Source organism: Dermacentor variabilis, chromosome 2 (genome assembly GCF_050947875.1).
Source record: "Dermacentor variabilis isolate Ectoservices chromosome 2, ASM5094787v1, whole genome shotgun sequence".
In the NCBI taxonomy this organism is placed as follows: domain Eukaryota; kingdom Metazoa; phylum Arthropoda; class Arachnida; order Ixodida; family Ixodidae; genus Dermacentor; species Dermacentor variabilis.
In genome coordinates this window covers 12,286,530-12,312,888 of record NC_134569.1, presented here as the reverse complement: position 1 = coordinate 12,312,888, position 26,359 = coordinate 12,286,530, and the positions used below count along the sequence as shown (strand labels likewise).

General features: G+C 45.2%; 2 protein-coding genes across 2 annotated transcripts; both read right to left on the bottom strand.

Moving 5' to 3' along the window:
* Nucleotides 1-25,735, bottom strand: LOC142571362 (receptor expression-enhancing protein 5-like). Its single transcript, XM_075679646.1, has 5 exons — nt 25,390-25,735; nt 18,142-18,235; nt 11,053-11,191; nt 3,251-3,401; nt 1-191 (listed from the first exon to the last, which is right to left on the bottom strand). The coding sequence occupies exons 1-5, from the start codon at nt 25,514-25,516 to the stop codon at nt 157-159; spliced, it is 546 nt and encodes a 181-aa protein (XP_075535761.1). The 5' UTR covers nt 25,517-25,735; the 3' UTR covers nt 1-156.
* On the bottom strand, nt 18,254-25,083 carry LOC142571361 (uncharacterized). The gene is made up of 2 exons (XM_075679645.1): nt 24,426-25,083; nt 18,254-19,407 (listed from the first exon to the last, which is right to left on the bottom strand). Exons 1-2 carry the CDS (start codon nt 24,519-24,521, stop codon nt 18,856-18,858), a joined length of 648 nt encoding a protein of 215 aa, XP_075535760.1. The 5' UTR covers nt 24,522-25,083; the 3' UTR covers nt 18,254-18,855.
* Nucleotides 25,736-26,359: the final 624 nt, after the last annotated feature.

Below are 26,359 nucleotides of genomic sequence, written 5' to 3'. Positions count from 1 at the left end.
TGGAGTGGCAAAGCATATTTTTAATAAAACATATGCCTGAGTGTACATAAGGGGTGACAATGCTGGGTGCCACCTGCCACCAGAGGCTGGCCACTATAAGCTCAAATGCTGTGGCTGCCATGCATGACACAGGAGAGGGGTGCTTGCAGCACAGGTTCACTCGTTCTTCGCAGCGGAAGAAGCAGCTTTTTCTGCAAGGCCAAAAAAGAAAATGCAAGATACTTCTGAGACATTGTCAAAAGCTTGTCTCTGACAATGTTGAATGAACCATGGGAGAACCAGCCCAGCATTAATTTGTTTTAAGTCCATTTTGTCTGCATGTCCATACAGGACATGCACGCAGGCTTATGCCATGCTGATAGTTGGCAGGAGTGGTGCTCTTATTTCTTTCTCCTTGTTTGCATACAAAGGCTAAATGCAAGATCAGGCTCTCACTTGGCACTTATTTAGCTCCCGCAATTCTACTAGACGACTATGAATGCAGCCCTCCGTGCCTTACTGGCCACAACAGCAAGGTGTGCCGAGTGTCAAACATTATTATAACAAAGCAGCATGTGACCTTCATTATATCCTACATGTTATAAGCATATATTCAATACATGGTAAATTGCCAAGAAAAATTTGAGGACTTACTCTGTTATATCTCTGTTCATTATTCGTTACCTTAACGTCTGACATTAATGTACTAGTCAGTACCCACACTGCATGCATTCTGTTCACATTCATGGGATGCTTAGAAACATGTAAGCAGTTATAGACTTCTGTCATGCTTAAAGGGCCCCTCACCAGGCCCCATAGTCAATTTTTGTTATACACTGGACGTGGTTGCGTGTCCTCTAGGTTACGTGTTCTGCCGCAAAAATTTTTCAAATCGGCTCGTTAATAGCCGAGCCAGAACTATTTCAGTTCCACAAACCCATGATTTCAGCAGGCGGGCTCCACTGCCAAGCAAGACGCTCTCTCCACTCGCCCTGTCTAGCCTTCCCTTCGTTCTCCCATGCCGGGCCTCGAGGATCGCGTAACACACACGTCACGAGCCCTGCCTTCACTTTTTTCTAATTTTTTTTCAGCGATGCACATTTTTGCTGGCAGTGTTGCACGCTGGCTGTTATCGTATCGCGCAGCGCACGATTTTGCGTGCTGTACACAAGAAAATATGACTAGTGGTATAATTCAGTGCTGCACGAATACTGAGGCAAAACAAGCGGATCGCAGCGCGAGATCATGCGCTTGAACACGGTAGAAAATGTCATAGTTCCGGTACCTGCGCATGTGACCGCACGACCGTGGAAATAAGCAGACGAAGCGGAAGCACATCTCTCTTGCTCGGGTGCGAAGTAAAACAAAAAAACACACAGACATTCCATTTGTGTGTTTTATTATTTCTCTATACTTCCATTCGTCAATTCAAGCAGCAGATCACACTGATAACAGATTTTGACTTGAATAATTCTCGAAGTCACGTGTCACCACGAGCGACGTCACACTGCGGACATGATTACGTAGGCACAGAGGCACGATACATCACCGTCCGGCTTGGAGCGCGGCAGCCGCGAGTGAAGAGGGAAACGGCGTTCGGATTGAAATTTCAGATCTTTCTGCGGCACGTAGCGATGCAATACTCTGCAGACACGATTGTTATCGCTCAATGTATGCTCTGCGCTTGTCATCTCAATATGGCCAGCTCTGGTGAGGGGCCCTTTAACTAACTATCATGGCCAACAGTTTGCGTAGAAAATGGGACAAAAAGCATGATACCAGGCAGTCAGCCTGCTGACATGTCGAATGAACCATGGGAGAACCAGCCTACGCATGGTTTTTAGGCATTTCCGAACAGTTTAGTTCGTGGAAAGTCGTAGCAATGCCCGCTGTTAGGATCGGCCTGCAGCTATTTCAGCCCGCTGCACGTGTTCCGATCCAACCGGGACGGTGGCGCACTTCAGAGAACTGCGGATAACCGGCAGCCACGCGGCAAGGGGTCAGCTCAGGGAAGTTCTCGAGGGGAGGTAATTGGCGGAACCTCCCCATGCGCTTTTCGAGACACCAGACAATGTGCTACTCGGGCACGCTACCCGGGTCGGCTCAGAGTTTGACGAAGCAGGCTTTGTGCTGAAACCGCCACCGTTACGCTCTAGCCTCGTCGCCGTTGTGACTGAAGGAGTTCGACGAAGCAGGCTTTGTGCGCAACACGACAAAGCCGCCCTGTTCTGCTATGAGTGGGGGAGTTGCCGCGGGAATGCTGACGAAGGCTCCTTCCCACGCACCGACCAAGACGCAAGACAATGTGCTACCCGGGCGCGCTACCCGGGACGGCTCTGATTTCTACGAAGCCCCTCTGACGTCGGCTCCGGACCATTGCACCTGTGTGTGCGTGCGTGTGTGCGTGTGTGTGTGTGCGCGTGTGCGTGCGCGCGCGGGTGTGTGTGTAACCCGTCCCAGGGAGAGGCGGCATGTTTACAATGACTGGACGAACATTTCCGTCCCCCTGGAAGCATGAGGGGGACCAAGTGCTTATAAGCAGCGATTGTCGGCTGCTAGAGTGTGCTCGTCGTCGTGCTCTGTGCTCGAAATGTACTCGTGAGCTGTGTGCTCGTTTGCTATATGCGTCGTCTTGCGTGCTCCATTTGGGAGCCACGCTAGACTGTTGATGTATGGCTTGTTTAAACTGTAAATAATGTAAATAAATCTTGCTCGCCTAGTCGTGTCACCCCAAGTTCCTCCGATCGTCCTACAAGCCCGACTCCAAATCTTACATCTGGTTGACAGCGGTGGGAACTACCTCGAAATCTTACACCGCCACCACATTCCTTCCCTTATGCCACAAACCAGATGAACCATATTAATGCAGCTGCATGAGGCAAATCATGAGAGAATGCACAATGACTGAGTGATGTGGTTTTCTGCGGACCAGGACTACGCTCGGCAGAGAAAAATGTTGGTAGCGCAGGACTGGATGTGGACCACCTGAGGTTTTCTTCAATATGTACTCAGGCTTCATGAAAAGTGTTTTTGCACTCCACCACAAGTAGTAAGCAGCCACAGTAGGTAGAGTTGAACGAGTTGAACCCAGAACCTAGCGTTGAGAAGTGGGGCCTCCAAACCATGATGGACATTGACGTTGGATTGCTATTCCTTTGCATCCTTGCAACAGAGCTTGCAACAGAGCTTGCAACAAAAGTGCTACAATATGAATGCCAGTACAAAGAAGCACATTATGTCCACACATTGTGAAGCATTAAAGGGCACTTACGCAGAGCACTTCGGATGCCAGCACCAGCATCTGCAGCCAGTTTGTTGACGGTGGTCTCATTGCGCAAGAAGACGGGACGGATGAACTTCTGGTAGATGTGATCAGATCCATTCGGGTGTATAGGAGCAAAGCAGTAAACAAGAAAGATGATCTGAAATGTTGCACAAATTATTAAAAAAGCAGCAGTGGTCAAGCCGATCAACAGAAACTGAAATGTCTTCAAATTTCCACACATGAAGTAGCCATTTCTCCTTATCCTATTTCCAAACAGCAACATCAGTGACTATTCAAACAACTTTATGGTACAACAACTTATAGCAAAAAGGCTTAACAAGAAAAACATTTGCTTGAAAACTTGAGAATACACCTTTTACTCAACATGAATATAGGGATACATATAATACTCTATTTCACTAGCTTCAGTTGTGCAGCAATACCAGCAGGTCAGATTAGCCAATCACAAACAAGAATAGGCTGCATTTCCCTTTACTGTCTGCCACTGTTCCCACAGTGCATTATTCCCACTGAATGGAAGGATAACAGAAAGATTAGTGGCAGACAATGGGTGAGGACTTTCTCAGAGAATTGCTCTCCTCACATATCGGTGCACAAACGAGAGCCTTCAATTGGCTCACACACTTGGGTGAAGGCTGGAGACCATCAATGTCATTGTCTCACAAGAGCAGAATGGGTACGAGACACAAACACAGTTTACTTCTCCCTTTCTATTAGTGTTTCTGCAGCTTCTTCTTCCCCTGTATCATGACATACAATGCCAGAGCTGCACTGGAGCTAAATTTACAGCTGCTCCTCTGCATCCCTTCAATGAATGGCAGTGTGCACACCCTAGATCAATGGTTTAGCATTGACCAATGGCTCAGTCTTCAGCATTTAATACGATCAGGATCACAACCCATGTGCACAACTAAAATAATGTTACGATGGGATGCATTTATTTATATATGCAGAGATGAAAAGAGTTGCTGTGCCAACACCAAGCCACTTCACAGACAAACGCACTTCATGCTTTTATTCTGTTTTTGGGTGACGGGGCTAGTCCAAGCTGCCCCCCCATAACCCAATTTTTTCCCCTCCACACCCAATCACATATGTACATTTACTCATGTACCACAAGGTCAATAAACTCAAACTCCTCCTCTTCTTCCATCCTTTCACTCTAGCTCTAGCATAGAAATACTTTTGATTAGCGAATTGAGTGCACAAGCAAATACGGGCCAAAATTGCTTGATTGAAGCAAAAATAAAAGTAAATAATGTATAAAGTAGCGCTGTCTCCGTGTGTCTGTTTCTTTCTACATCCTCGTTCTGTTGCACTTCCACATTCTACCAAGACTGATGCAGCACTTTTTCAACTACAGAAGTTTGTTGCCCATTAAGGGGCCTTCCAACAAATCTTGAGAACCTATCTACAGGTTGCTGGTTTTAATGGGTAGAGGAAAGGGATGCTCACAGGATTTATCGTAACACTGACTTTTCTGCACTGATAGTATTACAATCAGTGGCAACCACCAGCAGAGAATATAATTACATACAATGGGTCACTTTGAACACCCCCAAAGTCATTCTCTTTCTAATTAATTTAGATATGGTACAAATTATGTTTCACATGTAATGAGATTAGAAGCTTTGGGAACTTTGGGATTAGGTCTTTGAGAACTTCGCCGAGTTTGCAGTATGTTAGTATGCCCTCAGCAAACCACTGTCCCGCTAACTTGGGTCTCTGGGTAGTCCATGGTCTAATGGGTAGAGCAAGCTGTTGTGCTGAGGGAACCGTGTTCGAAACCAATCGTTAGACCAACTTGGGTCACTACGTATGCGACACTTGGTATGCGGTGCTCTTCAATGAGCCTTTTTCAAGCAAACTTGGGTCACTGGGTATGCGTCACTCTTCAATGAACCTCTTTGTCGGCAACTTGAGTCCTTCAGTATGTGCCACTTTTCAATACAAAAGAAATCCTACCAAATTTATCCGGTGGTCGGCCAAATCAAACCTGTCATGTATACTTGCACAACCTTGTCTGCATATATACACAGTTAAACCTCGACATAATGAACTGGGAATCTACTTCGTTACATCAAAATTTCGTATTGAGATTCGACTTTTTATGAAAATCAGTAGTCACTGATTGATTTCTTTTACGTGGAAGGAGTCACAAAATTTTTCTAATTATCAGGCAATTGAAAAAAGCAAATATGAATCAGAACAAAAAATATTCATTTTGTTGAATTTGAGAGTCAGCAACATTTTTGTGCCATCTCAATTATATTTTTTCACATCGGCTGTACAAAACGACATCAGCCATGATTTCATGTCCACCCCACTAGCTGATAGTGTAAACCACAGTGAGACAATGCAATCAAGAAAACTCCTGGCAGTGGGTAGCTAATGTTTCATTTGCCTCTTGCTTCAATGCATCTCTAAATGTCAAGACTGTGTAACCTCCAGCACTACCGTATTTACTCGCACAATGATCACACTTTTTTGTAAAAAAAAATTGACGCAAATTCAGGGGTGCAATCATTATGCCGGTAAAATTCCCCGCGAAAACAAAACTTTTTTTTTTCATCCCTCGTTTGCTGCAGGATGACAACGGGTCAACAAATAGGCGGCTGCCGCTGTAACAGTGCAGGACACCAAAACAAAAATGGCAGCCGGCGGAGCAAGCCGAACGTGCCGAACATGATTTCTTTTTCTTCTTGTGAGTATGTTACGCGCAATGAAACAGTTTCTTCCGTACCAGTAATGAATAATATTGCTACCATCAGCAAGTTTGTGGCAATAACGTAGCCATGACCACTTTGAGGGGACAGAAACAGAGATGGGCGCGCTTAGCTGCCAGTGACAATAACCAATGGCAGGCCCGCTGCGGAAACTGCGGCATTTGTCTTCACTGCTATCTTAATACGGCAAGCCTCCGTTATGGGTGGGCGAATATCTTAGCTGTGGTACAAGCGTCGTCGTATGAATAGGGTACACTTTTAACATATCAGTGTAAACGTGGCTATCATTGCCACTTGCAATTTGTTGCGTGCCCACGAGTGCAGATGAGAAGAATCAAAAAGTGCCTTCTTTGTTGTTGTTGTTGACTAGAACCGTTATAAAGCCTACAATTAATAAAGCCAAGGCAAGTTTGGTTGTAGCTTTCTTTTCATGGAAGTGCGGAAAGTGATGAAAGGAATGAAATGGGGCATCTGCTTCAGGATGTTTGGCACATGCAGACCGCTTGGTGTGTCTTGGAAGAGTCGTTCGCGTAGCATTTGGCAGCATTCGACAGATGGTAAGCGCGATCATCATTAGCTAGGCTTGACACACGACATATTTCTGTGGCAAGTTCGGGGTGCAATAATTACATGGGAAAGGAAAAAAAATCAAATTTTGACGACAAAATTCAGGGGTGCGATCATTATGCGAGTAAATACGTTAAATGCACGGGAAGAAACGTGGTGAGAAGTCGGATGTCCCAACAGTCTGCAAGATTCTGAGGAGCACTGTCAGTGCAATCTTCCAAGAATAAGGGGGAGATTAGGGCTAAAGCGGCCGAACTCATGACCAGGTACCTGTGGCGCCTGACACGTACACACAGCCCTGTACAAGTGGTTCAACCGAAATTGCTTCAGACATGGCAGCTTCCGCGTGCTCTGTGACGACTGCAAATTCTCATGAATGCGACGAAGCTGTTGCCAGTGTTGCTGAAGTTTGGAGCGAGCTGTCAGAATTTCCAGAAGCTGTTGACGAATCAATGGTCGACGAGTTTTTGAGTACAGATAATGGTGTTGTGACCATGGGAGAGCCTGAAAATGAAGACATTGCCAACATTGCACCGAGCACAAGTGAAAGTAGGCACAATGAGGAAAGGAACGACGGTCCTTTGCCCACATCCTCCGAGGTGATTAGTGCACTCACACTAGTCCAGTGCTTCTGAGCAAATGCGGAAAGTTGCGGCCTCCGCTGCTCTGACTCCTTAGACAATGTGGAGAAGTGCATCCGTCGCAGGCAGCGAAATTGCCCAAGCTGAAGAAAATATTGGACTATTTCATGGAAACTGAGGTAGTTTCATCAATAAAGTGATATTATAAATGGTATGTGCTTTTATGACATCCAATTCTTTAGCAGGCTTATATTGAATTATGCTCTATATTGAATTGATAGGCATTTCTTTACGAGTTCGCTATAGCCAGGTTCAACTGTATAGAGACAGATTTGGCAATCACTTCTCTGCTTTGTTCTCTGCCCATCTTTAAGAAAGGAGAAAACTGCAAGAAGTAGTGCACACGGGGATGCGTCAAAGGAGGTGTGACGCTTTTCTTTTTATTATGAAACCTAGTTGACGTACATTACCATTTGCATTAGGAACATTTCTGTGTCCATTCTAGACCTGTTGGTCTTTTTTGTCCACGCTTGTTGTTGGTCCTTTCATCCTCACCTGTCGTCATAGCTTTTTACTGGTTCCCAATACATGCTTTTGCAATGAAATCAATGAAAGGCCAACTAGACAAGTCAGCCCCACTTTATTAATCTAACATAGTTGGGTAAACATATCTTATACTTCACAGCTACAGCGCTAGCACTGTAGGCCAGTGCAGCATTAATTTGCTTTATAGTGAATTACCACCGTTTACATGTATGCAATGTGCAGGAAATGCAACGTAATGCACCAATGTCGTATTCATGTAAACGTGGCTACTCGTATTCATGTAAACGTGCCTACTAAGAAAAGCCCGAAGCTTTTGTTCACTCAAGGCCAGCAGGCACAGAATATGTTATATCGTTATTTATGCCAGTTTTTATTTAAAGGGACACTAAAGGTTACCAGAAAGTCAACTTAAAGTGATAAAGCAATGCTCTAGAACGTCTAAGGCGTCAATATAATCGCGAACAGAGCTTTAGTTACCGAGAAATTTAGGCAAATGCATGACACAATTTGAGACCCCCCAGCGACATTCCGGTACTAGCCCGATGACGAAAGCACTCCTCATCATAATTTATGCCACTAGTACTCAACTACTCGTATTAAAAAGATCATTTCATTAGATTATAAGACAGAAGAAAATGCTACTTGTCTACTTCTATTCGATTCTAAGAAAAAATAACATTTTGACGTTACCCTTGAGTAGCATGGGTGATCGAAAGGTTTCGTTTTCGCTCGACTCTGCGCGCTCGACTTTGCACCGCGCAGGCTTTGGAGTTTCAGTTGTTTCTTTATCGCGTCATGCTGCGGTTGTCCTGCTGGCTCACGAAACTTGCATTTGGAACAAGCAGCGAGAATGCCATGTCCATGTGATGTCGTGGGATGCGCGAACGGTTTGCGGAACTTGGCCAAGGGCAGTTGCAGCGGCGAATCTAACGTTATTTATCACTGTGTGCCAACGAGTGAACCTCTCCGTTCGAAGTGGTTAAGTGCCGTACCTCTGCCACAGCGTGCTGGCAAAGAGCCGAAAAATCACGTAGTGTGCTCGCTGCACTTTTGTCCAGAGGATTACGAGTTCAACGCCGACTTGCTGAAGACGCGTGAAGTGCCTTTCAAAGCAGGCCGTCGTCGTAGTAGTACGCAACGACACCGGCAGCGTGAGCCCTCGACAGTAGGTCACGTTCATCAGTGCTTAAATCGCTGAAATCGGGCCCAGCATCGCGAGCTAATGTGTCGTTGTCAGAGTCATCCATTGCAACGAGCGCCGAAGTTGGCTTCATAAAATAAAGAACCAGCTTATCGTCGTGCGCTTTCCCTTCCACTAGCCACCATAGTTCCGCTTTCGCGCTGCTGTCGGCTCCGTCTTGGCTCTTTCTGGCCGCGCGTCTGCGTTTTGTGCAGAAAAGCCATAGCGCCGTCTGCGGGAGACGTTTTACTCACCGACGGCGCAACGTCACTATGAGACCATGACGTCAATGCTCCTTGATCGGAGGGCGGGTGATTTGAACTGCGCTAGAGGTACGCGGACGCTTCAGAACGCATTTTCTCTTAAAATAAGTCTCTTCTTCGGACGAAACAAGCATTTCAAGGTTTCTGGGATGGTATTTCAACAGTCCACGTTGACTTAATATTAACCTTTAGTGTCCCTTTAAGTCACGAGGCAAATACCGTATTTACTCGCATAATGAAAGCAGCCCTCGCTTTTCCAATCAAGAAGTGTGTTTTTTGTCTTTTTCTCGCATGATGATCCCATCCTGAACTTGCTGCCATGAAGCAGGAGACACACGCTACAATTCGGTTTCTGATGTGGCGTTTGGCGGGTGCGTTTGTGTCCGACGCCGAATCGTACCATGTCTCCTACATTTATTGTGATAGCAATTACATGGATGCTCCAGGCGCACTTTTGCAGTCATTGTTGTCACCACCGCATGACGCATGGTGTAAGTGCGAGTGAAAGCATGCGAGGGAAGCCAGCTATTGCGGCTCAATCTCGCGCACTATCTTTCGTCGTGCAAAAGGCCCCGGGCGGAGGGGAGGGAAGGCCCGACGACAATTTACGTAGTACACTCTAGTTGTACTCTAGCAGGAACTGCATCCTGCACAACCACGCCCGAGGGGAGCCAACGATGGCAGCTCAATTTCACAAGTACAAGGGAGGAAAGAGGGAAGGAAACACACCGTCTTTCATTGCACGCATGACGCTGAGAGGTGGGGGGGGGGGGGGGGGGTCATTTTTACTCCGGCAGCAACTGCACATTGCGTGGCCATGGCGCACCCTATTTTCAAAGCAATCTGCGTCCTGCGTCGGGAGCTGAGTCGATGGCGGCTCATACCTGGTGCTGCGTTTTCGCTGCTCAGTTTGCATTGAAATGGATGTTCGCAAGTTTATACGGCCTATGAAACTACTATCCTTACTTCACGTAGCTGTCTACACATTTGCTATCGCAATCGATGGTTTGCATGTTGGGCGAAACAAATTTTTTTAGAGGTGGACGCGAAAAAAGAAAAGTCACTCAGAATTTTACCCTGCATAATGAATGCACACCCCAACTCTGCGCATACTTATGGGGAAAAAACAGTGTGTCCATTAAGCGAGTAAATACAGTACTACATTCATACATTAATAATACCGTTAATATATTTTGAGCAATTCATCACAAAACATAGGCAGCGTTCATTAGTTTTCAACATCTGCAAACTTCTACAGAAACAGGAGTTTAACCTGCTTTTTATGAATTTTGTTCGAGTTGCAAAAATAAAGAATTATCCGGCTTTACACAAAAACGAAGTTCCTGTGTTTAGTAACTTTCACTGCAGAAGCCAATTTCTCCCATTATACCTTGTCTTGTTGTGACGTTGATAACTTGGTTGAAGACATAGCAGCAGCACGACTAAAAGCATTGAAAGGCTGTTTCAAAGGTACACTTAAAATAAACATTCCTCTCCATTTATTCTCCAGTTTACATAACCATCAAGCAGGTAAACTGGAGAACAAAATTGATTTGATTAGTTTAGACCGGTAGATCCCTTTTCCAGACCTCAATCTCCAAGTCCACTGAAGAATAAGGTGCTCTCCAAAAAACTGCAAATAACCCATGTCTGTGTCAAAAGCCAAACTTCTTAAATTTCATTATCTCATTGCTCCATCTAATCTCCTACTGCCATTTACTGCATCTCCCTTCCCTTGGCATCTATTCCATTTGACCAACAGACCTCTAGTTATCTGTTCCATGCATCACATGACCTGGTAAGTACTCCTCTGCCTCTTAATCTCAAATGGAATATTATCAATGCATGTGTAATCCCACTGTCAATACAGCCATCGTAGTATGTGTATCATGGTGAAGAAAATGCAACAATAGAACACACTTGCCTTGGCCAGCCAGTAAAAGGGGAAGTAGCGCAGGATGTTGTCGGCAAAAAAGTCCACTACTGAGAAGCAGGCAAAAACCACCCAATAAGTGAGCCACTTGGTGTCGTCCTCCTTTGATGTGGACTCTATGGCACGCATGCTATTGGATGAAGGAAACCATAAAAGGAAGAAAAGTGGTAACACAATATTAAAGATGTTACTAAAACATCTCTAGACATGATGGCCCTTATCAAAGAACTTTCTACTGAGGAAGAGGACGGCAATGCTTTTATTGAGAGCAACTCTCTGTTCAACTAATAACTGCCTGCCACCTACTCACCCTCTTTCCCTTCCACCACAAGTGTACGAGTGTTCTCTCTGTTGATATGAGTCTCAATCCCTAGAGTCTGAGTGGACCACCTACATTCACACTGCTTCCTATGGGAAACTCTGTTTCGGTTCTCAACCAATTCAGTTTACGACCAGAATTTTTGCACCTCAAGATTCCCTTTCAGCTCTCAAACAACAAGCTTCATATTGGTTGTTACCACAAGCTTGACTAAAGAGAAATATGCATAACAAACATTCGACTAATTACAGATTTGCACCAGCAATTTTGTTATTCTTTTTTCATACACAGTCTGAAAGCCGAATACAGTAAACTCTCAGTTGCACGAACGTCAGTTTATCGAATATTTCAGAATAACGAACTTTTTAAAAATCTCTAGCAGTTTTCTTATAGATTCTATGCAAAAATGTTTCACTTGAACAAATTTCGAAACAGTCAATATTTCAGTTTAACGAACTCGCTCAGAGGACCAAGACTTGCACTGCACTGCACTGCAGGTACAACCAATGCTCGCCCTCATCAAACCGCTGCTCCAGCGGCAATGTAATGTCGCTGGTGCTACAGCGCCCCTGGGGCAAAGCAGCGGTATAGAGGCTAGAAGATTTGACTAGTGTCGTGAGGAGGCGCCCTCGCCAGCCGCCGCGCCGAAACCTGTTTCGATGCTAGCGTAGGCGGCGCTGTTCGCTGCAGGCGGGTTAAGCGAGCAGAGAAGACCGATGCCGCCGCCGCAGCTCCTCGTGTCGCTCGTCGAGTGAAAGCACAGTCTTTCTGGTGTGTTTCCGCTTCGCTCCTGGATTGTCTGGCATGTTTGTGCCCAGCTGTTCAACAGTGCCGTGAATGTGATTTGTTTGTCTAGAGCATGCCTGTAAAGAAAAGCAGAACGTGTTTTGTGCCCCTGTGCAAAGGAGGGTATAAGTCGTGCCGAAAAGGTTTTGCTGTTTCGTGGAACGGTATGCCGCTCAGCACGGCGGTGGATTTCTCAGTGCAGCGACTGCCCTCTGGCTTCGTGTGACGCTGAAAAGCACACTGTCACTTGTGAATTATGTGACGTCATCACTAAAACACAAATATCTCGTGACAGCCAATTTGAGCCAAGACAAATTGGAGAATTTATTTGGAATTGTAAGACAATCATTCGGCTGCAATGACCACCCCTCTCCGGAGCAGTTTTTGCTTATAGTAAATAACCTTGCCTTCTACAATTTGGCAAAGCCACCAAGGAATGGAAATTCACCAGCTGAGGTTGTGAGTTCTCTTTTGCAGCCCTGTGATGCAAGGAAAGAAAATGCGGCAAAGATATCAAGCCTAATTGATGATCTCAAGGGAAATCTCGCACATGCTTCAGCAGTGCTGCAAGAGCAGGACAGCATGTCTGACAACAACGGCTGTGTAGAAAAGAAAAGTGACAGCCGACTCATCTTTTGTGTCGCCGGCTACGTTGTCAGGAAATCACTGAAAAGATTCCCATGCCCCGCATGTGCATCTGCCTTGGCTATTTTGCCCCTACAGGCTGATAAAAATGAGAATGCCTCACTGACGAGGCAGGCTGACCATGGAGGTTTGGTGTACGCTTCAAAGCCCATTGAAGTGCTAATAGCTAAACTAGAAAATGCATTCACTGCCTTTTTCAGCAGAAACGAGCTGCATGCTGGGAGCACGATGTTTTTACATTTTCTACAAGGGCATGAACTCCAAGAAGTCGGCTGCAGCGAGCTCTTACAAGGGATGTGATTAAGTTTTATGTATCGACGAGGTTGCATTTTTTTTTCTAAGGCTGTGAACAAAGATAAAGCGTCCAATCGCGAGAAGCAAAAGCTGCTCAAACTGAGGCAATGCCAGTGCAACTGCATCAGTGAAATGTTCCTGTAAATAAACATTGCGTTAATGTGTTCTGTTCCCTTATTTATGTTATTACATTAATGTATTCGGGGCTGTAACGACCATGCGCGAATGGTGCCTTCCACACATGAGGCTGTAATTTCGCTCGGTCGTCATACGAGACACGCTCAATCTCTTGAATGAAAGCCTTTCTTGTTTCTGCGCATGTCGTGTTGTACTCGTTCATTCCCCTTCGTCGCTGTCTTGTTAGGCAGTTTTTCCTTGTTCCTTTTTCTGTGAAAATGAGTCAACCAAAGCATAAACAAGCAAAAATATAACTGCTCGAGGCTTCAACAGTCTGTGTCCACCTGAAGCAGTAGCTTCGAAAGTGGTTTGCTGAGAATGCCGCTGCTGACCTACGTCGCATGCGAAGCAGGACATATAGACACTCGTATTATATTTTGTGCTTTGGCCAGACGAATATCGCAGCCGTTACAGCAAGATGCGCACAGCGAAACGCGTTTCCCGGCATTGCTGCCGAGCGTGCACACAACACACCTGCTAGCTGTAACGCCATCTGTGAGCCGTCGTTGCAAATCATTTCCTCTCCTCTGGCAAGTTCATGACACTAGTCAAACCATCTAGCCTCTATAGCGGCAGCGTGGAAAATGCACGGCAACGAGGCATGACCTCCGAGATCGCCTGCACAAAACGAGCAAGCATGTAATCTCGGAGGCCATGAACAAAGTAACATCGCTGGCGCTTACAACACCACCAGAGCAAGGCGGCGATCTCTCACACCACAAACCACGTGGTGTGTGTTTTTTTCCGACCGGCTAGTCGTGGCATGGTCGTCGTCTCTTTCTTTCCAGTTTCGTCGGTTCCGCGTGTGCACACAAACGACCCACGTGGTGTGTTTTTCATTGATATGTACAAATTCCATTTCACACATTTCTAACCCTATGGATGCCATGCCTTTTGCTCCACGAATTGCACTTTAAACTTTTGACTCTGTATGCCATGTCTTATGTTGGTCTAGTGAATATTCAGTTTAGTGAACTTTCAGTTAAGTGAACTACAGTAAACTCTCAGTTGTACGAACGTCGGTTTATCGAATATTTCAGAATAACAAACTTTTTAAAAATCCCCGTCAGTTTTCTTATAGATTCTATGCAAAAATGTTTCACTTAAACGAATTTCGGAACAGTCAATACTTCAGTTTAACGAACTCGCTCAGAGGACCAAGGCTTATTTTTACGATCAGAACCGATGCCCGCCCTCATCAAACCGCCACTCCAGCAGCAATGTAACGTCGCTGGCGCTACAGGGCCCCTGGGGCAAAGTGGCGGTGCGGAAAACATACGGCAATGAGGCATGGCCTCCGAGATCACCTGCACAAAACGAGCAAGCATGTAATCTCGGAGGCCATGAACAAAGTAACATCGCTGGCGCTTACAACGCCGCCAGAGCAAAGCAGCGATCTGTCACACCACAAACCACGTGGTGTTTTTTTCCGACCAGCTAGTCGTGGCATGGTCGTCGTCTCTTTTTTTCGAAGAAGAGGCGAAGACGACGAAGAAGAGACGAAGAAGAGGCAACTGCCGAGCCAGTTTCAAGACCTATAACTCTAGCTGAGGTTGTAGGCTACATTGGAAAGTTGAGAGACTTTGTGTCTGAACAGCAAGCTGTGCCAGAAGAAGTGCACGAAAACATTGGCTCTTTGGAAAGTTTTGTTACTTCCTGTGCTTTAAAAGTACAAGTGCAGAAGAAGATTACAGATTTTTTTTCTAAGTGAGAAAGGCAGCATTAAAACTGTTATGAACCTTGTACTTGTTGATATGTACAAATTCCATTTCACAGATTTCTAACACTATAGATGCCGTGTCTTTTGCTTCATGAATTGCACTTTGAACTTTTGAGTCTGTATGCCATGTCTTATGTTGGTCTAGTGAATATTCAGTCTAGTGAACTTTCAGTTAAGTGAACTATTTCCTTCGGTCCCTTGAAGTTCACTCAAGTGAGAGTTCACTGTATATTGCCTCAGCAGCTTGTCAACTGTATGTCTACTGACATCACAAAAACGCTGTCTGATATTGTTTACTAAGTAGAAAAGAACTATCTCGAGCAGATTGTCTCAATTATTATTATTTTCATTTCTTGCTTACCCCACGGCTGTGCATAGCATCATGCTTATGTTTTCTTATTGATGAGTGCAGACTGTGTGCTCAATATTCACATGTACATGTGCATATGTTGCTCACTGTAAATTAGTGAGTTCCCAATTCTGCTACAGAAGCTAGAAGCAATTGTAAATAAAAAATAATTCAACACATGAGATTAGAGGGCATGGAGTGAGGCTAAGAGGACTGAAGAGTGCAAGAAGACTGCATAGCAGAGGCAGAATTGCGCAGATATGCCTGTACCAAAGTACCCTCATCACCCTTTTCCCAGCTAGCAGTGTCATTCAGCTCAAGGCTGCTTAAGGACAAAAGGCACATAAAAAGAGGTAGACTACCGCAATCATGACGCCAGCAGGACAGCTGCTATGCACTTTAAAGGGAGTGGCAGGCGATGTTTCGGGACCTATTTTTTAATGGCGCAACGTAAAGCTCACCCTTGGTAGTGTTTATATCTGCAGCGCATACTTCTAAAAGGGCGTGGATATTTAGTAAGCAGAATTTTTCGATCTGAGCAGCCTCTAAAAAAGTAAGAGTCCCTCCTCTAGCAACACGGAGAAGTGAGAACGATGTTGATAGCTCGCCTCGCAAATTGTGAAAGCCACCCATTGTTCTGCTTTCACAAGAGCTAGTGTAACTGCTGTTAACCACCTACCATTTGGACCTTTTCAACCACTTTTGAAAATAAAAAGCTGGTGCAATAAGTTTGACTTGTTGTACATACATTTTTTATATTTGCATCGCGCTTTCTCCCCAAGTACACGCCTACATCATGGCTGGCTGGCTCCCGTCATCGTTGTTTGCCGATAGATGAGCCAAGCCAACTCATTGAAAATGAAGGCAAAGGCAGCACCACTTTTGTGCTCACTACAAACGAAGGCTTATCTGCACATTGTAAGTCAGGAAAAACTTATAATAATAAAAAGCTTACTGCATTTTAATGCTAAGCTTGTGCTTAGCATTGCCGGGAAGCACGTATGCTAGTAGAATGTCACATGGCGGACCTCTTATGCAGCTTCACGTTTTTGCCACGTGGGGTGCCAAAGGCCATTTTTCACGACCTTTAGTGATGAATTAAAAATATAAATCCACGTTTAATGAGAAAAGCATGGCTCGTTTCAGTCACTACGACAGAGACTCATTCCATCAGCGGGGTTATCGTTGTTGTGCCATACCACGTGCCTATTATCAAGGCAACAGGAGCTGCCATACTACGTGCACCCCGTGGCTATCATTGAGGCAACAGGAGCTGCCACAATACATGCACCATATGCATGTCAGCAAGGCGACGGGAGCTCCCTCTTCTCAGTGAAGAATCAAGAATTCGACAAGGGGGACTTCAAGAAGCACCAAGCCATCTCCGCGATGAATCAAGAATTCAACACGAGTGACGTTGGCCCCTGCGAAGCTGGTTCCTGCTGACAAGGGGTCACCAAAAGGACTAAAGTGAGAACTGGCCCATTGTGAGGAGAGAGAGTCGCTTCCAGCCACCCAGTTGGTCTGATGCGCTCTTGCAGCTACATGTACGCTATCATCCAGTACCTGTAAATATTGTATAAAGTTTTTCGTTTCTCCTTCGTCTGCAGGAAGAGTCCGATTTTTTATCCTCCACCCCGAAGTCACAACAATGTGAACATGCTAAAGTAATTCAAAAGGCGCAGCGTGACTGGGACAGAGACAAAGAAACACAAACCACAACACAAGCGCTTGAGGGTCAATGACATAAATATACGGCGCCGCGAGATAGTCCAAAATGGTTGATGCCATATATTTACGGTGCCGTTTGTACATTTAAAATGTATGCCGATTTCCTAACTTTTTCTTTTCTAGCATGCGCTGCCACTATGTGGGAATACAGGGAATTTTTTTCTCGTGCCTCCCCCTCTAGGTTTTTGTTGCACGGTTTGTTTTAGAGCTAGTTTGCTCTAACACACCTATATACTACCGCTCGCGCATTGGAGTGCGCGCAGGCTGGCGGCGGTTTGGGTTTTGTTCTGCAGGCGGTTTCGGCTTCTTACGCTCGCAAAACTGATGGCCATCTCGTTACTAATCGCCGAAAGGGCGACCACCTGTTTTTCGCCCATTTAGTGCTCACAGGGGTGTGCATAGGAAGGATGCCGCTGTGCATCCATTTCCTTTTTTTCTCTTTTTTTGGAGACTCGCGAAAACTAATTGCCTCTGGTTGGCGATAAGATGAAGATTAGCGGAAGTTCGTCACACGTTTTGCTTTTTTGACGGGCACACCACCACAGTTTTCTTCAGTGCGCTCACCTACGTAGTTTGATTATGCTATGGATGTAAATATTAGTGTAAGAGCAGGAACATTTGACACTTGCGAAATATTCTAATGTGCGCATTTTCTAAGCCTTATGTGTATAACAATGCACCAAATTTTTATTATTTCTTAAACGTTCATTTCTTTTTTATTGTTGTTATTCATGAACAAACAGCACATATATACCAACAGAAAATATTTTTTCTCCCTTTACAGTCCCTCTAGAACAATTACAGTAATTTTTTTTCGAAATAGGTCCCTGAGAAGAATTGGCATCTGCAATAAAAGAAATCGACCCTGGGAGGTTGCATGTGGCGAATAAAATCGACCCTCAAAGGGTTAATGCTAAAGTAAGTTTGGCCAGGAATATTTATATGTTTAGATTCTTTATTTCTGCACTTGTCCTCACGCGTCCATAAGGACAGAAGTGGAGGCACCGCTGCTGGTATCAATGTAAATCACTTTGCATGCAGATAGCATGAACAACTTACGATGCATAAGCAGGTATGGCAAAACCAACAAGGTTACACAGCAGCTGGGCAAAGTAGCCAAAGATCATGTACAGTGCAAACAGGCCAGCCACACCTGCATAGAGAAAACATACCTTAGCATGCAAGTGACACACAAGGGGATTAAACAATGCTTATCGGATTACCAAACACGAGAATGCGTGCTTTATTAGGGGACAGCTAGGTTTCTTTCGCTCTTCAAAATAATTTTACACCAAATGGTCAGAGAAGAACAAAGAGAAGAGTTAGTTGCAGTTCTCAAATAAAATCGGGATGAGCAGCAGCTCAATTCAGTTTTTGTGCATGTTCTTCCATCTAGGTCAAGCAGAAACATATGCCCTGTGAAACAATACAAAAAGCTGAATGAAGGGAAACAATGCTGGCACACAGCGAACGTGATAGCCCCGAAAGTGATAAATGTAAATACAGTGCTTGCAGTATAGAAAGCACATACAACTATCAAAACCTATGAGGGATGCAAGAGGAATACGCATCATAATTGTACAACTTTTTAGTTTGTCGCTCCCCATTTTGCTTTTCATGCCTATCAACAAAACCAATGCAAAAATAGTTGACTTCAATCTCGGCACCATCTTTGTGTTCCTTTGTACAATGCAAGTTCTAACTTTTCATGCATATTTCAGCCAGGTTTTCACAATGTGTCAATGCAGCACAAACCACATTGATGCGAATGAGTCACATGCAGAGAAAATAGTGCGTACCCATGCCGATGTAAGCTCTGTTCACACCCAGATACTGCTCCAGGAGCGCAAACACAAGCCTTACTGGTGGTGGGCTCTCGTCAATCTGCCGCAGCACAAGAGCTGCAGCTGCTCCTTCAGCCTCGTATCGATTTATAGGGATGCTCTGGCCATATCCACCCACTGGGACACCGTACTGGGAAGGCAACGCCTGTTGCCATGTGCTTTGCGTTACTTCAGGACTTCTTGGCACATTGGTAGTTTCTGCATAGTGCCCTGATGCTGCCTGAGCTCCTAAAACATTTAGAAAATTCTGCAGAGGTGCACCCTGCTGTGTAGGTGCGGCCCGAGATTCTAGCACATTCAGAAGATTCTGCAAAGGTGCACCCTGCTTTGTAGGTGCTGCCTGCTCTGTCACTGTTTCTTGAACGGGCTGCTGAGGAAATGGTGGCTCCCCTTGAGTGCCTGTTGAAGGCAGCGGAGGCTGAGACCCAGGTGCACCTGCCCCGGCTGCAGCTTGCTGATTATTTTGCTGATTGCTTTGTGCCTGCAGTCGGGCCCAAGGATCGTCAGACATGTCGTTTTCCTTTGGAGCCAATGATGTGTACCCACTACGGAGAATGATGATGGACATAGATCAAGTGGCACATACCCACAATAAGGAATGGGCCAAAAATCAGTGATGGTTCCCATATTTTTTTGTTTTTTCTTCTTCTCTGCTCAATGTTCCGTTCACTTCCAATTACGTTATACTCCAAATTCTCTAATGCAGTGGCTTTTTACTGCTCATTCTCTGATGTCCCTTTAATGTGTACCTAGCCTTATTTCTCAATTATGCACTATTCTACTTTTATTACACCTTTAACTTTTCAACTACAGTAGTTGCTTATATGTTTCTTTCTTCCACCCAAATCTTTACCTGTTCTCAACAGCGGGTACATGCCTTAGTTGAGGATCATCACTGCTTAGTGTAGATAAAACCTAGACCACATGACCAGCCACGTGTATGTGTATATGTGACTCTGTTGATGAACTCAGTGTGGTGCGACTTGCGTATGTCTTTTATATCTATATATATCCATGTCAGAAGGACCGTCTGTTGCACTAGTTGGTCTAACATTGTAAATTCTAAATACTGCGCTGTATTTGGAATGTACAATACATCCATGTATTATATACTATGTTTATATGCATGTATGTATGTATCTATCCTTTTTTTTTATTTTTCAACATATTTCTTATACTAGTGCTTTGCTGTGTGCCTTGTACCTTTGAGTTTGTACCCACCCCCCTTGCAATGACCCTCTTAGAGTTGCAGTATGTACAAATAAAATAAATAAGTTTGTCTTTGTACAGAACTGTGTGCTGTAGATTTTTGGCCCTATAGGATGTTGTTTCTTTTCCTTTTCTTACTACACACCCATTTTTTATACTGTTCCTGCTATGCCTTCACCCAGGCATGTACGCAGGATTTTTTTTTGGGGGGGGGGGGGGGGGGGGGGGCCCAACCCAAGGTAACTTTTCTATGCAAATGTGGGTGAGGGTACTTTTACTAGCACAAATGTGAATAATGCCCACCATTTGCCATAAAGACGCACAAAGCCACAAAAGAGAATTGAAATAACGTGCATCTCACACGTACACCTGTGAGATACACCTCTTCTTTACTTGGCAAACAAAGAACCACATCAAATGAACTCGCGCATGAAAGGTCTGCAGGAAGAACCGTGCCAAGAACAAGTTAACAAGCGAAAGTGCAAAATAAAGATTTCTAGTGGCGTTTTTTAATTAGCTCTGGAAGAGTCACAGAGAAATGTATATTTACGGAACAATCACAGTTATTTTGGATCCCTCGTTTACTGCTCTAACAAGTAGCAAAACCGACTCATGTTGTTATTTGGGAAGTTGCGTAACGATGTGTGGTCACCAGACCCGTACAACCGCATAGAGCAAAGGATGCTGCAGTTCTAGACGTACTGCGCCCACCGCGGAAGGTTAGAAAAAGAACCCCATTAGCACAGCAAGAAAGTGGCTATGTCAGGCGGCTCGATTGATAACTGTAGAAGAGTCATTCAAAACACGCAGAATTATTCTCCACTTCGGGAGGCGTTTTCTATACTTCCTTTTTAAATAAAAAGATGTTGATCAATAAATATTTTCACAAACAATTCTCGCTTTTCCTCCCTGTTTGGCTGTTGCCTTGGCTTTCTTCCTTAGTAGATCGCTTAATTTCTTATTTCCTTGCAACTCTTGTTTTCAGTTGTCAATTTTGCACGAAAAGTGCTGTACGATAAGGGAAAAACCAGACGAGGTAACGGGTGGGTCATATTGCTTATGGGTTGAATGGTTATTGCAGGGTCTGATGATGGACGCTGTTTCGTAATATTTTATTTTCCACCTTATCTAACCCATATCGCAGATATATAGTTCCGAGGATCTGCCAGCGTCGCGACGAGCCATCACTCGAGAAAATAATGATGCAAAAGGAGAAGGTAAACGCAACTGGTGTTTTCTCTGGCCACAGCTTGTTCCACGAGCATACAGACCAGCTGACTATGAACCGAATCCCCTTCCTGGCCCCAGACATCAGTCTAAACAAAGGAGATTGAACTAACGAAGCGACAGCGCTGCGCATGATCGATGGTGACATAAAAATGTCTTGGGGATTATAAATAAAATAAGATATTATAATTAGAACAATAAACTATGCCATGCCTGCGGCAACAGATCGTGACAACTTAATTCATTTTGAGTTAATCGTGCGAGCACCGAATCGGTGACAAAATTGGCCGCCACATCCCAAGAGATGCCGATAACTGCCATCATCCAGAAGGAGTGAAAAAATTGACAACCATTCCACTCTGTGAAGATGGAATGGCAGCAAAAGCTGCCATTCCATCACAGTCAAAGCTTTCAAACGAAAAGCAAAGTTTTTCACCTCCACTGCTGGTCGGTCTGAAGATACTGCAATATCGGGCCGACCCGCAGCAGACGTGAAGCAGGCGTTAACCACTCGCCATACGTGGGTCCATCCCGAAGGTAGTGCAATGCCGAGCCGACCCGCGGTGAAAATGAAGCAGACATTAAGAACTCCCCATAGGTAGGCTGATCCCGAAGATATAGCAATACCGGGCCCACCCGGGGTGGAGGTGATGCAGGTGTTAAGCGCTCCCCATACGTGGGTCCATCCCGAAGGTAGTGCAATTCTGGGCCGACCCGCGGTGAAAATGAAGTAGACATAAAGAACTCCCCATAGGTAGGCTGATCCCGAAGATATAGCAATACCGAGCCCATCCGCGGCGGAGGTGATGCAGGTGTTAAGCGCTCCCCATATGTGGGTCCATCCCGTAGGTAGTGCAATTCTGGGCCGACCCGCAGTGAAGGTGAAGCAGACATTAAGAACTCCCCATGCGTAGGCTGATTCCTAACATATAGCAATACCGGGCCCATCCGCAGCGGAGGTGATACAGGTGTTAAGCGCTCCCCGTACGTGGGTCTATCCCGAAGGTAGTGCAATTCCGGGCCGATCCGCGGCGGAAGTGAGCCAGGCATTAAGCACTCCCCATACATGGGCCGATACCGACAATTCCGAAGGGCACGTTATAGGATCCCGAGTCCACAAGGGTATGTGCCATTGATCTTGGACCCTTTTTGCAATATCACCAGGATCGGCCCACATGATGATTTTTTCTGTTAACGGACACGGAAAAATCTACGGAAGTTAGTCATACACCGCTTTCGCTGTAAAAGGCAGCAAAATGTTAATCGCCGATTAGATTGATTTGTCGACACTTTAGGAATGTGTGTGAGGAGTGGTGGCTTGGGCGGGTAGGGGGGCGGGGTATGGCACTTACTTTCGGGGGGGCCGGGCGGGTCCCCCCCCTGTGTACGTGCCTGCCTTCACCATAATAGGGTGACTGCATCTCTTTCTTTTGTTTTGATTCCAGTGAAAGAAATGTAGTAAATCTTTTAAGTAAAAAAAAAATGAAAGGGAAGTGTATGGCTCCCTCATCAGCCAAAACAGATTTAAACAGTACACGACACTGAAAGTTCACTCCAGGTTCAAAACAAGCCAGTTGGAGTTATGGATAGTCAAAAGCATGGGATAAGACAAATTTTTAGCTGTTCCTTTGCCAAATTAGACTTTTAACCCCAAAGACTGTGCTGATTGATTTGATACACAAAAACATGAAATGAGAATCACAAAACTATTATTGCCTTCACATGTTCATCTCAGCAACTGACCACAGTGCTGCTTTAATGCTCAATGGATTGCTCTGAAACATACTTGACCTCTGTTTCAACATAATGCCTCAATACAAGTTTAAAAAAGATGAAGTCAGCCAATGTTTCACACTTGAGGCGATGTAAAATCAAATGCACTCTTCAACATTGTGTGATATGCTCTCAAAGGTACTTTTGTATATGAACAGCAGTAAGTTTTCCATATTTATAGCTATAAAAGAACATAATTAAAACCTGTAATACATAAGTGAAGAATGACGTTCCTGCCACTGATGGCTCCCGAGTGCTGTTCTGCACAGAGGACTAATAAATGAGAATACATCTGGAACATTCCCCCCCCCCCCCTTGTTTGCGGAATGATAGCCTACGCATTAATTTAAACACACTCACAAAAATTGGCACGGCTTTTCATTTCTGTGTTAATTCAGGTGTGCTGTGATCATAAATGATAATGATGATGTTCGAATACAACTGTGAAAAAAGAAAGGTACAATGTCGGCTTGTAAATAACATTAAAATGTTAGATACTTGGCACAGCATCAGAATACAAAAGTATGGATGAATGTGCAGTTAGGCAGCAAGGCTAGCGTTGCTGCCATTCCAAGGGCGACCCACTGCAAAAATGAACTCCACAGCAGAGAACTGCTGTGGCCCGTGAAAGCTTATGTAACCAGTGCGTACGGAGCAATATCAGATAGTTAACTACAAAGAAGCATCAGAAGTGACAGGCAAAAACTTTATCATTTGAAGCCAACAAACAAAGATGCCAAGGACAACATAGGGGAAATTACTTGTACTTACTTACTGAATTAAAGAAATGATAAATTAATAGCAATGAAAGCAGATTAAAAAACAACGTGCCGCAGGTGAGGAACGATCCCACGTCTTCACATTATGCGTGCGATGCTGATTTCAGAGCATCGCACGCGTAATGTGGAAGACAAGGGATCGTTCCCCCACCTGCAGCAAGTTGTTTTTTAATCTGCTTTCATTGCTATTAATTTATCATTTCTTTAATTCAGTAAGTAAGTACAAGTAATTTCCCCTATGTTGTCCTTGGCATCTGTTCGTTGGCTTCTCATGACATGATTAATAAAAATCGGGCCCCTCATTTAACCCCCTCTCTTCTCAGGCAAGAACTTTATAGTTAATTTCAGACAGTGCCATAATGTGAAACCTACAAATGTGGTTTGCTGTAAATGTGTAGTGCAGGTTTCTGCGGACGCAACATAAAATTTTAAAAAAAGATTTTCAGTTGCTTTTCAGACAAAGAAAAAAAAATAACTTGCGTAACGTTCCCGCGGTCTGCAGAGTACTTACCAGGCAATTGTATGCCTTTAGGAAAACGGCTGTGTACGCAAGTTCATGGCGGCCGAAAGCGGAAAATATTGCACGAGACAAAAAACGCATTGCCATTTCGCATGACTCACTGCGCACTTTTTCTTTTTTGCCAGTTGAGTAATAAACTACATGGAGAAATTATCCGAGCCGACTTCATGGCTCATCTTACATACACTAGACGTGAGAAAAATACATAAAACAGAAAATTTGGTTCGGCGCAGATCCAGCCCCACCGGAAAGCCCGTGTGCGACATATCAAAGCAGAAAAAAAAATAATACTGTGCAAGAAAAAAACGATACGCTTTTCGCCATGGAACCGTTACAGACTCGTAATGCTTGTAACTCGAATGCTGTGTGAGCTAGCTGCCAGCGATGCAAAGTCATGCCCTGTGCTACCTTCAAGCGAGCTTCACGTGGTTGCGTATAATCAACAGCTGGCATGGAGTTAGAAAAGCAGCACCTGGGCATAGCTATGACCTCGGTCAACAGGCGTGCTTGCGGCCTACTGTACAAGTTACAGTACCTTTCCTTTCACATGACTTGCTTTCTAACACTAAGTAAGATATGCGCACGCAATGCGACCCGCACGTGCATTCTAGACGCAAACCGCGCTCTCCAAAGCCGCGAGTCACAACAGGCACCCACAAGGTCATACCAGCCGGCTGCTCATTGTGCCAACCCGTCCGGAGAGACCTCCGTTTTCTTCCTCATTGCTAACCTGCATGTAATTATATTTCCCACGCGCTACAGGTGCAATTTGTCTATCCTCGTAGCGTTATTTCGCACGTTGCAGAGCCATCTCCCGGCACTCTTAGAAAAATATTCGATCAGAAGCAGGAGCAAAGAAGGAATAAAGAAAGCATTAATGCCATTAGTGCACATGCCGCGAGCGAACGGTAGCAATGCGGTGCAGCGAAGTAAGTAGTCACCAAACTAAACACACCGAGAAGGATGTAGGCCCGCTTGACGCCAGTCCTGCTTTGGATGAAGTTGAAACCTAACTGCGCCTTTTCCGGCAGGTTTGCAATGATGGCCTCGGCCCGGTCAGCAACTTCCTTCACGTTCACCATAGCTGGTTCTGATTTTGCTCCTCAGATGCGGACCAAAATGGCGCAGAAAATGTTCTCTCGTCTCTTCGGCCGATCCTGCCGGCGGCCAGACCAGAACAGACAACGCGACCACAACTACCGCAAGTTCGCAAGCCAAACGGCACACCTGCCACCAGTACGCGCGCGCGTTTCTCTTCTCGTTGGCGTCGCCCGCGCGCACGTAAAATGGTTTTCGGAATTATAGTGCCTAGAATATACTGGCTAGTGTGCCGTGCACCCGCTCTTTTCAATGGAGGAGCGTGGCGCCGCCTGCAATGAATGCCCACGGAGGCCGACAGAGGTCGCTGCCACACGGGTGGGTGCAGACTGCGCGTGTCGTCTGCTTCGCATATCAATTTCGCAGCTGTTGCATCGGTTTCTATGTTGGCGTTTTAAGTGTTATTACAGCGTTGCGTGTTTGTTCTTGGTGTTGTCAAAGAGTGAGTGCGTCGCTGCTGTGTTCGTGTGCTTGTCATTACGAGAACTATGCGGTGGCGGTGAAAAAATGCCGAAGCTAGAGTGCAAGGAGAGGACCTGCTTTGTGCCGTTGTGTAGAAGCGGTTACCGCTCGAACAAAGGGCGTGTATCCTTGTCCACTCCACCATCTGATAGGAAGCAGTAGCAGAATGTGCAAGAATGACCAGGAGAACGGACAGAAGGCTTGCACCAACTGCTGTGGTTTGTGAAAAACATTTGGAAAACAGTTTAGTCCAGCGTGCGTTCTCTATCACAGTGAACGGCGTTGTCCATGAGATTCCCCGCGATAAACCACGCCTGAAACCGTACGCTATACCCACGATATTTCCTGAGTATCCTAAGCATGCA